Source organism: Petaurus breviceps, unplaced genomic scaffold (assembly GCF_028583685.1).
Source record: "Petaurus breviceps papuanus isolate PSGF00001 unplaced genomic scaffold, PetGlider_PUasm1.0 90887, whole genome shotgun sequence".
Taxonomy (NCBI): domain Eukaryota; kingdom Metazoa; phylum Chordata; class Mammalia; order Diprotodontia; family Petauridae; genus Petaurus; species Petaurus breviceps.
This window is the reverse complement of record NW_027187370.1, coordinates 1,516,920-1,528,169: the sequence shown is the minus strand read 5'-3', so window position 1 is coordinate 1,528,169 and position 11,250 is coordinate 1,516,920. Positions and strand designations below refer to the sequence as shown.

The window sequence follows — 11,250 nt, the reverse complement described above, 5'->3', positions numbered from 1 at the left end:
TCCCACCCCAAATTTGCTGGTAGAGTAGGCTTTTGATCCAGAAGAGTACCCTCTTCCCCGACCTGTAACACACACCACAGAAGCCATATCAGATAGATGTCAACTACTGATTTGAGATGGGAACAGGACACATCAGGTGACTGGGGGTTCACTGAAAGGAAGGAGATAGAGCAGTTCCATGAGAAGGGAGCTATTTACAAGAAGGCTGGGGGTGGGGCAGAGGCTCATCGTGGAATATTTTATAACAATATAAATAAGATTCTGGGGGAAGGGGTGGTATTTGCTTTGTCTTTTTTGTCTCTTAAAGGAGAGAGAAGTGCAGAGTTCAGTTCTGTACAAGGAGAGGGCCTGATGGAGCCAGCAGTTGGTAGGGAGGCTGTAGTCACTGGGCATCTACTCGGAAAGACAGCAGCTTCTCGGAATGCATGTTGTTGAGGGTCCGGAGGTCAGGCAGCTTAAGCAGCAGCTTGGTGAAGCGGGAAGTCTCTGAGGGCCTGTTCTTCAGGACCAGTGCCCGAAGGGCCCGGAGCAGTGTCTCCTGCAACTGTTCCACAGAGGCTGAGTTCTCCATACCTGATCGGTCTGTTGGGAGAAGGGAAGAGGGCAAGGAGTGACTGTGGAGGCGTCAAGCTGGAAAGGTACCTGAGCTCGGCCACTACATTGTTCACAAGAAATCCAGGATGGTGGGAGAGGACATGAAAGGACACTACAGGACACGCTACCTCTAGAGGCCAGGGAAGGAAGCATCAAGTGCAGAGCTCCTAGTTATCATCTCAAATCTTCAGAGGACATCAACAGAAGGTGCAGAAGCCTGTCCCTGACATGGCTTTGCATGCAGGAGAGAGCTGACTAGGGACTGGGAGGCCAAGAGTGGCAGCCCGGCTGCCAAAGCATCCCCTCCTCACCCCCTCTGGTCGGGATCATAGCCTACCTGCAGAGACCAGCACTACTGCAGTAAATAGCCCCAGCTCCTCTTCTGTGAGGGCCAGGGAATTCAGCTTTTCACTGAAATCAAACATGGCATTGAGCAGGTCCCCCATGCCCATAGCGCCCAGTTCCTGCAGACTGTATGTTGTGCGGCTCAGGAACATAACTGTTTGTTCTTTCACATTGAACAGTGAAGCAAAACGTACCATCAGCACCTGGGTAGAGAGGTGTGTGAGTCAGTCCAGGCAGTTGGGGTGACAGGGGCTACTTGCTTTCTAAATTGCCAAATCCCACCAGTTAGAGGAAAGGACACCAAATTTTGCATTTAGATGGTATATTTAAATTTCCAAGGATGTATTTGGATTAGACCTAAGAAAGAACTTCCTGTAACCAGAGCCCTTCTGAAAATGAAGTCTCCTTCCCCAAGGTAGAAGAATAGGAGAGCAAACATCTTGCTGTGGGAATCAACAGGAAAACCTCTCCTATTCTCAATCCAAGGGCAGGTAGGGGTTGGGGTAGGGGAGCTGGAAAAGAGGAGAGGAGTGCAAAGAGTTTAGATTTCCAAAAGACTTGGGATGGGGATTAGTGTCCAACTCTAGAAAGTGGCATCCTTGTCTCCCTACCAACTGATACTCCAGGGTCAAGGAAACTTACCTCAAAAGTACCAGCCTTGAGCAGAGTAACCTGGTCATGTTGAGAGAGGTCACAAAAGCCTGGGATATGCTTAGCAAACTCTACAACTTCACGCACAGCAGGCGTGAAGCTCATTGAGAAGTCCTCCCAGATCTCCTGAACACTTCGCCCACTGCGCCCATGGGGGTACATATTCATGGGGCATGCCTTCAGGAAGAAATGACAGGAGATAGAAGTCAAATGGCTCCAATGGAATTCCAAGGCATAAACCTTTGCAGGAAGTAGGTGCCCAATGTGGATTTTGCCATAGGCCAGACTCCTAAAGGATGGCATATTCAATTTAATAGTAAGTGGGGATGAAGGTGAAGATAGAGCTTAAGTACCAGACTGGAGTGAGTGCCTAGGCAAAGCCTCGATTAGCTCACAGAATGGAACACCCTCTACAGTAAATAGGTCACATCCCCAGGGTTCCAGATTACTGGTTAAAACTCTGAGAGACTCATGCTAACCTTATCCTTTTAGAAAACAGGGACTACCCCTTATGACAGAGGCTCCCCAAAAGTTGGGAAAAATAATGCTTTATACTAGTTAGTCCTCTGCCACCCCATCTCAAGTCCAAATCCAGGACACAGTCTCAACTCCAATCTCATACCTATCTGGGCTCCCAAAACACTCACCAACAGAATGTTCTTAGATCGATCCTCCCAAGGGCAACCAGTTGAGGTTTCAGCCTCGGGAGTTTGATACATGTGGGTAGGACAGAGGCGGTGCCCATTGCTATTATGCTGGTGGCATCCATGGTGGGGGGTAGCAGTTGGCCAGCTTGGTGGGTATGAGTTTGGAGCTGGACGAAGTCCATTTCGGGCTTCATTGTGGCGCTGGGTGGCAGCAGAGTTGTTGTCATCAGGAGGTGCTGGAGGACAGCAATGGTTTTCCCAGCGGGGTATTGTAGATGTCGGAGGGCCACTGGGCGTCTGGTTGGCATTCAGGCCATTGGGTCCAGTGCCCAGCTTATCATGGGCATAGGTGAAGATCTCTCTGTGGGCTCGAGCCACCTGGGAGATCACATCCTCCACTTTTGCCTCAGGGCTTGGAGATCGAGGTGGCGTCAGCTGCTGGGGAAACTGGGAGAAACCCACAAGGGGTGAGGGAGCTGGAAGTGGGGATGGGGAGGCAGCCAATGGGCCAGGTGCAGGGATTCTGGCAGGTGAGACCTCAGGTGGGCACTGAGTGCTTAGCTGGTTATTAGCCAGGTTCATGGCACTTTGCATTTCAGCAAGCATCCTCTGCTTCTCTCTCTTTGGGATCCGTCCAAAACGTACAGCTGGTGGGTAGGGAAGAGAAAGATGTTAGAAAACTCTTCTCCCTCCCTCACCTCCCTTCCTTCCCCATGATCAAATCTGATCTGTCCCCATTTTGGAGAGAAGGGGCTGTGAACAAGAGATTCATGACACTGAATACTGGAAGAGAGAATGGGGTCAGAAGAGCCAACTCCAAGCTTAGCATACTAAGCAGACAGGGACAGTCCAGAATGGCCCAGGAGCTAAAGGATGACTCAGGCCCTGATCAAAGCCCTCAAGGGCTGGAACAGTGGAAAAGCCCAGGTCTGGGAGTCAGGAGACTAGGTTCCAATCTCACCTCTGTCATTAACCTCTGTGAACCCAGAAAGTCCCTTGACCTCTCTAGGCCTCAGTGCTTCCTCTAATATGAGGGAAGTGGATGAAATGACTGACCCTTCAGGACCTTTCCAGCCCTCACAATTCTATAAAGCCATGCATCTGTGGATCTGGATCTCTCTGATGGAAATGGGATGCAAATTATTCTATAAAGTCATTTTAGTTTTAGGAGTGAAAGAGAAGAAAGTATTTTAAAAATCAACCCTGGGGCGGCCAGGTAGCACAGCGAGTAAGAGCACCGGCTCCAGTGTTGAGAACACCTGGAGATCGAATCCTGGGCTCAGACACTTAGCACCCACCCAGAAACACCTGGCCGTGTAACCTTGAGCAAGTTACTTAACCCCAATTGCTTAGGGGCGGCCAGGTGGCTCAGTGAGTAAGAGCACCGGCTCCAGTGTCGGGATAACCTGGATCAAATCTGGGCTCAGATACTCAGCACCACACCCAGAAATAATAACTGGCCGTGTAACCTTGAGCAAGTTACTTAACCCCAATTGCTTTAAAAAAAAAAAATCAACCCTGAAGGCCATAAGAAGTTCAGAGCTGGGACCTAGGATTAGTGGGGAGGGGGGATGGAGGGAAGGGAGAGGATAACTGGGCCCTCACCATCTCGGGACATGCCAACAGACAGGCATTTCTTGAATCGGCACTGCTGACAGCGGTTACGGTTGATACGGATGATGGAGCAACTCTCATTCTTTAGGCACTTCTTATACTGGATGTTCTGCTGGATGCTTCGTCGGAAGAAGCCCTAGAAGAGAAGTGAAGGGAGGCATTAGCTGGGTCAGACACAAGGCCCATGGCAGTCTCGGGGACTAAATCTTTCCACCACCACCCCGGTCACCCTGGTTCCCTTGGACTCAGGAAGCCCTGGAGACCAAAAGGCTCAGTTCTCAGCCCTTCCTCAAATCCCTGGGAAGCTCCCCAACCCCCCTGTACCCTGTTCACCTTGCAGCCTTCACAAGCGTGGACTCCATAATGGAAGCCGGAGGCAACATCCCCACACACCTTACAAAGAAGCACCATGCCATTGAGCTCTGGAGGAAAGGATGGATGGAGGGACAGATACAAAGCGTAAGCCAGCGTCCTGGGAATAGGGGTCGTTTCACTGACCCCTAGAGAGAAAGGGTTCAATCCCATGGGTCAGGGTTATAGTAGGCACAGACCAAATGAATTTTTCTAAACTGAGATTTTTTTTGGAGGGGGGGAGAGAGTGAGAAGGGACAATCCTATTTGTTTTTAAATGAAATTAAAATTATGCCAACAAGGGGAAAAATGAGCATCTCCTCCTTAACCAGTACCCCCTCCAGGACTCACTGGTGATGCTGCTGGTACTCTTGCTGGGGGACACTCGGCTGCTGTCCTCCATGGCTACCTGAAGCCCTCCAGACGAGCCTCCATTATAGAAAGAGGCAGAGGAAGAAGAGGAAGATGAGGAGGAAGAGGACGAAGATGAAGATGATGATGAAGGGGAGCCATCTTCCCTTAAGCCAGGAGGGCCACTCCCAAAAGGCCGGCCTGGGTCCTGGGTGAGGGAGCTAGTGGGGGAGGGTGGAAAGTAGGTAGGGAAGGCATGGGTCAGGGACTGGAAGCTGCCATTGGAGCTTTCACTGCAGAGAGAAACAGGGCTGGTTCGGCTGGGAGATGAACCATTGGAACCGATGTAGGTGATGACTCCACCTGACAGAGGAGAAAAGAGAGAAATGGAGGGGGAGGTTAGGTTATACAGAGATCCCTCAGGGGGCTACCATGTCTCCTCAAAGTGCCCTCCAACCCTAAAGAGTTATCCAGTTGCCCCATCTCAAGCCCCTGAAACTGAGGTGAGTAGAGGCTGCCTAAGGTGCTCCTACCACCTCAAAGAGCCAATTTTTGCCAATTCTCTTACTCAAAAGAGCAGGCCTAAAATAAGTGATGCAAAATTCTTGATCCTATGCCAGTAGGCAAGTCCCTCTCATCCAACACATATTACTGCAGTAGAGAGAATGGTTGAAGGCCTTGTATTCTGGCTCCCACACTTGCTTTGGGTCCCCTGCCATAAAGAACATGAATTGCTATGGCTGACCTAGTTGTGCATAGCTGAACCTGGGAGGAAGAAAGGGAGGAGGAGCCAGGTCACAAGACGCATTTCCTCCAGGAAAGGCCTTCTGATCTTAGTACCAAGACCATCCCTCAAAGTGAAGATTCAGCATAAGGCTAACTCCCCCAATGGAGACAGTTCATGTTAAATTAGGCAATGAAACTCTCTTCCCTATTTTTCTCCATTTTCAAGATCATGTCTTCTCCTAAGTTTTCCCAGGTTTATAGAAAATGGAGCTCTTAAAGGACTTTTATAGAACCTCTTCTTGACTTTAGGGTTAGGATTAGGTAAAAAGAAGCCCAGTAAAGAAATGACTTGCCCAAGGTCATATAACCAGTAATTAATTAGCAGATCAAGGATTTCAACCCAGATTTCTGTACTCTAAACGTAGTACTCTTCTCTATCCTTTTTATATTCACTATTCCAATCATTATAATAAGGTCAGTCTCTGTGTTAGGGAGGAAAGTCCTTCTCAAGCTTCTAGCATGCTGTCTTGAAAAGAACATGGTCAGAGTGCACTTTATTCTGCGTTTCATGGACATAATGGTTTAAGTGGTGACAGCTGGTTTGGAATATGAAGAGTCAGGGTCTGATCTAAAGAATATAGCTTCCCAGATTCCCTCCAACAAGAGCTTTATTCCTTTGGGTAGTGCTCAAGAAAGCTGTGCCATCATCTGGGAGACACCTGAATAGCCACACCCCTAAGGAGTCAATAGGGCACTCTGAGGGAAAGGGGCCAGATACCAGCCACACCCATGTGGAACCCTTGACCTGCCTTTTGTGCAGGACACACTGGGGTGGACAAGGGAGGTGAAGGTGGAGGGCACGTGTGAACAAACACACCACACATGGTGCCTGAGTCGGCACATGCTGACTGCTCACACACAACAGACACACTGAATGGGCGGGGACAACCTCAAAATAGCTCGACTGATCTGAGTAAACCCAACTCTCCATAAACCAATTTCGCAATAATCCAACTCCTGAAGTTTCAAAGTTTGGAGGCGGGTAGAGGAAAAATGAGCCTTCGTCTGGTAATAAATCAATCTGATCCGAGCTCCCCCAAAGAGATTCATGCTATCTATAGTTGAGTGATATCTTCCAGAACACAGAGGAAGCCTCAGGTCTGATAATTAAGCTCCTCCATAATTCGGTTTTTGTTTTCCCATTTGCTTCTAGGAGAGGAAAGACAAGTTGTTTCTTGTTGTGACCTGAGAATTTATATGGGGGACAGGGGGTATGCAGGCCATAAAGAGTGGAAAGCCTAGCAAAGGATCTTGGACATGCAGAGATAAATGTTTAATGTGTTGGAAGCTAGTGGAGGGCACAATTAACCAGGTAAGTCTCTGGAATACGGGATACAAAGGCCAGGACAAAGGGATCAGGGAGAGAAATAAGGCTGCAACAGACTGGGATGCAGGGAGAATGCGGCAATGGAAGGAGGCACTGAGGATAATAGGTGTGGGGCTCCTTGGCTTTAGAAACTGGAGGCAGTGCAAGGTCACGGCTGGCCCCAGCCAACTCAGCCACCCGTGGGGGAGGTGGAGAAAAAGAGGCAGGCGGGGGCAGTGAGTCAGTCAGCTTCACCCAGATCCCGACACACCGGGCGGGGAGGGGCTGGGCCCTCAGCCGGCCACAAGTCCCCACTTCACGTGTGCCGTTCGCACGTGGCTCCCCAACGAGGAACCCCGGAACTGGAGACCCCGCCCCACACGCTTCCCGTCAGGCCTGGAGGGGCCCCACCTCGACCTCTCGGAGCCTAGGAGTCAGGGGCGGAGCTGAAGGGGAACCAGTAGAGCTGGAAGGGACAGGAGGAGAAAGGGAGGGGAAGGGGGAGGGGAAGGGGGGGGGAAACCCACGTTGCCCCGGAGACGGGGAGGCGGAGCTCATTATGTAACGGGGCCGGGAGGCGTCGGCCAATGGGGAAGAGGCCGCGGCGACGGCTGAATGAAAACAAACGCAGCACGTGGGCCCAGCCCGGCGGCCATGTGAGCCGAGGGGCAGCCGGGCTCCCCAGCCGACCCTGGCCCTGGGTAGCCCCCGCCCAGACCCGACCCTGGCCCGACTCCCGCATACCCTCTCTTCCCCACCCCACTCCAGCCTAGGAGGAGGGTCTGCTCCCCAGGTTCCCCGACCCCAAGCTCGATGCAGGCATCTTGCCTGCCCCTATGGGGGATGCGTCCTGTTCTTCAGCTCTGCTCCCCAGCCCCGAGCCCCAACAAGTGTAGCCTTTCCCTCCTCTCAGGTTTCAGGGAAGCCCCTGGAGAGGAGTGAGGCTAGGCAAAGTGAGATGTCTGCCAGCTGCCCCACGGCACAGAGGCAAATTGCAAAGAGGGGAGGGGGGGGCGAGGGGCTGCTTTTGAGGTTTCTAGGTCGATCCCTTTACCCTCGGTGCCTACCCAAAGGCTCTCCTCTGGCTCCCGGAGCCCCCAGTTTAGGACTCCAAGCAAGCTATCCCTTTTCCCCAACTGGGGCCGTGAAAAACCATCCTGAGACGCCATTCAGACCCAGGCCAGCATCTCTGACCCTCCCCCTGCTGCCAGTAAAGGGAGATCTCAGGAAGTGCTAGTGGTGCAGAGATGGTATAGCCCGTACCTGTGTTATTGTTGGAGTCCAGAGTGGTCGTCATGACTTCACCAACTGACAGCTCTCATTCAAATAGGACAGTGTCTCAAATTGTAGTTTCCGACTGCAGCCCTCACCCAATGCGCACTAGCTGACGGTGGGGAATCCCCCAGCCTAATACACTCAGGGTCGGGGTCCCCGACACTAACGACGAAGTCTTTGGATTACTAGATGGCAGAAGCCCTCCAGAAAGGGGACGAAGCAGGGGTAGCAGAAATCTGCTTTGCATGGGAGGAGCAGCAGGATAGAGAGGGTGCAATCAGTCTGCAGTAGCTCTGGCTGGAAAAGGAAGAGAGGGGAGGGTCTCTGCAATGCACTGTAGGGGCTACTGCCTAGTAGCTTTGCGGCAGTGCAAGGTAGCAATCCAGGAGATGGGCGATGCCAGTGGTCCTGGATGAAGAGAGGTTGGAGTCGGGAGGTGAATAGATGATGGGGAGAAGACGAGTGCCCTGATGCGCTCGCTCAGCTGCAATATTTCACTCTGCCAATCTCAGCCGCCTTTTGCCCGAGCCGCTTTCCCTGGGACAGAGGGCTCTGCGCAGGCGCCAGAAGCCCAGGGCTCCCGAGCCCGCACGCGGCACTGGAGCAGGTACCATGTGATCCCAGGGAGCGCCTCGTGCCCCAGTGACACACTTTTCCAGCAGCAGGCACGTTGAACTTGGTGCGCCTGCGTCGCCCGAGGATTGCTGGGATTTGTAGTTTATGCAGGAGGCAAGCTCACTTACACTATTTTATTTCTTTCTGCCTTGGAAAACCTCTAGCGTGGCCTAAGGCGGAGCTGGAAATGGAGTGGGATGAGGTGGAGAGTAGGGGGTGGCGGGTTTGGGAAGTGTGTGTGTGTGGCAGAAGCATGTGAATTCCTGAGGAGTGACTGGCAAGCTTGGCTGCTCCCTTCGAGATCAAACAGCCCTTTCTGCAACCTTGCAAACGTGAGGGATTCACGTGATTGCAGAACTGACCTCGGGCTGGGGTTGCCAACCACAAGGGGAAGAACAACCACTGCTAGGATGTGGGAGCCTACCCCAGAGCCCGGAGGCTAAGCCTTCTATTGCCCCTGAGCCCAGTCCTGAGACTAGAAGGAATGGGACTTCTCTTTTGCCAGTTCCCTCAATCCTCCCCCTACAACTTCCATACCCACTGCGGGGACACCTTGGGAATGAGGAATTAAATGTCCTTTGCCCTTGGAGGACAAGAAGTGGCTGGTGACCTAGGAAAGCCCTGTCCTTTTGGCTGACAACACCACCTATCTGAGGTGACCTCAGGATGAGTCATTTCCCGTCCTCTGGGAAGAAATATGGGGGAAGGGAGCAGCCTAGTGAAAGTGCTTTGAGATCTTCCAGTAGTGAGATTGGGCAAACCCAAATTCTTTGGGGTAGTGGAGGGAGTGTGGGTCTCAACTGCTCCACTTCCCTAAAATTCTAAGGGATGAGCCAGGTATTGTGAGAGTGAAACTAGAAGAGCCTGATCTGGCAGATGGAAAAATTTGAGTATGGTCGTGGAAGGGGCAAGAGCAGAGTGGGGGAGCAAAGGGAGAACCTGTTCACTCATCAGCCAAGTAAGCCCTATAGTAGAGAGAATGCCGGAGTTGGATTCAAAACCGAGCTTTAAATCTCACCTCTGATAATTTACTGGCTCTTAAGCCACTGGAGAGTTACTACTTAATTTTTCTGAGACTTGATTTCCTCATCTCCAAAATTCCAATAGTAATACCTAAAGTAATAGCTACCTCACAGGGTTGTTATGAAGCTCAAATAAGATAATGTATGTAAAGTGCTTAAAAATAGAAATACAAATGTCAGTTATTATTATTAGCCCTTCCCATGCCCAGCTGCCTATTTCTCAGTCTCACAGTGCTTCTAGGAAGGCTTTCTTCATTTAGCTCTCAGTCTCCTACTTAGGACCTTCACTTACTCAGATTCTGTCCCTGTGGACAGTGTCCACTGGGGATCTGAGAAACAATAATAATTGCCATCTACAGGGAGGGGCCCCTGGAACGAGTGTGGGGAAGTTGAATGGAGTGGTTAGGAAAACACTCTAACAAGGGAGAAAAAGTCTAAAAGGGGGAAAAGATAGCTGAACTGCTGGATATTTTTGGCCTAGTTCTATACAGAAAGCAAACTGCACTGGATGGAGGGAGCCTTAACCTTCCCTTTCTTGCCACTTCTTAGTCCTCTACTTCTACAAGGGGCCTTTGGTGAGTTAAGGAGAAAAAGAAGTGTGTCATTTCTCCCTTCTACTCAAGTATATTCTAGCCCTTTGCCCAGAGCCAGTGAGGTTGCAGCTGGGTCTGGGAGGGACCAAACCGCACAGGCAAAGAGACTTTTCAGGAAAACTTGGTTCTATATAACGCAGACTCCTCCTGTTCCTCACCACTGCCCCTCCTCTTCCCTACCACAGGAGAAAAGGAAGAGGAGAGGCAGGTTGCCATACCCTGTTGTGCCTACCTTATATCACCTCCAAGGTAGAGAGACTGGTTGGTTGCTTGTACAGAGTTGCTTTCTGGCTAGACTAGAGCCCAGAATGGAAACAGCAACATGAGAACCATTACCTCTGCCCCTGACCCAGATGATCAGGAGATTCCAACTCTTCCCCATACCTATACCAGGTCAGGGTCTTTTATGGAACCATATGGTTATTGTTTTCTTATTGTTAAACTCTTCCCTCCTTCCCATTATTTTTTACCTATAGCTTACCCATTTGCCATTTTGAGATACATACATGCATGAATACATAAATATATACACACACCCCAGGGGACAAATCCCTGAGCTTTGCGATGTATTGGGGGGGGGGGGGGGGAGTTGCATTGACACCAAGACCTTGTTTCCAATCTGCAAAACACTTCTTACTGGTGAGAGATTGAATTATTTGTGAAGACTGACACCAGCTTATGTTAGGGTGTTGGGGGGTGGGGACTACTTTCTGCAGGACTCTTCCTTTTATTTCTGATAAAGAAAAAACTTTGGGAGTCTCCTTCCCAAACAACATAGGAAGGAGAAATACAGGGGGGAAAATGAAGAGAGTTCAGTTTTAGGGCTGCCAGCATCAACCTTCATCTTCCTTTCTGTACATTCTGTTCCTTAGGCAGCTGGGGGTAGGATGGGAAGATTAGAGGAAATCTCTGCTTTACTAAGCAGGCCAGAAACTCAGGAAGAAGAGGATGAAGTACACCACCCCCCTCCAAAGGAAAGGGAAGGGAGGTCAAAGGCTAGGTTTCTGGTCTTTTGGAGATCCAGAGATGTCTCTTCTCATATCTCCCTCCTCCTAGCCTTTCATCGACCTTGAGCCATCTTTGTGACTTTGACCTACAGC

General features: G+C 50.8%; 1 protein-coding gene across 1 annotated transcript; it reads right to left on the bottom strand.

The window, feature by feature from the left end:
* Positions 1 to 88: 88 nt before the first annotated feature.
* Positions 89 to 10,521, bottom strand: NR1D1 (nuclear receptor subfamily 1 group D member 1). Its single transcript, XM_069074240.1, has 8 exons — positions 7,909 to 10,521; positions 4,554 to 4,916; positions 4,185 to 4,273; positions 3,843 to 3,987; positions 2,238 to 2,884; positions 1,582 to 1,767; positions 932 to 1,142; positions 89 to 582 (listed from the first exon to the last, which is right to left on the bottom strand). Exons 1-8 carry the CDS (start codon positions 7,940 to 7,942, stop codon positions 383 to 385), a joined length of 1,875 nt encoding a protein of 624 aa, XP_068930341.1. The 5' UTR covers positions 7,943 to 10,521; the 3' UTR covers positions 89 to 382.
* Positions 10,522 to 11,250: the final 729 nt, after the last annotated feature.

What these genes read in the sequence shown, in the direction of transcription:
- NR1D1 (XM_069074240.1), bottom strand. Translation starts at nt 7,942, where the DNA reads ATGACGACCACTCTGGACTCCAACAATAACACAG. An exon ending in GGACTCCAACAATAACACAG is followed by an intron (nt 4,917 to 7,908) that starts GTACGGGCTATA and finishes CTCCTCTGTCAG; the next exon opens with GTGGAGTCATCACCTACATC. An exon ending in GATCTAAGAACATTCTGTTG is followed by an intron (nt 1,768 to 2,237) that starts GTGAGTGTTTTG and finishes TTCTTCCTGAAG; the next exon opens with GCATGCCCCATGAATATGTA.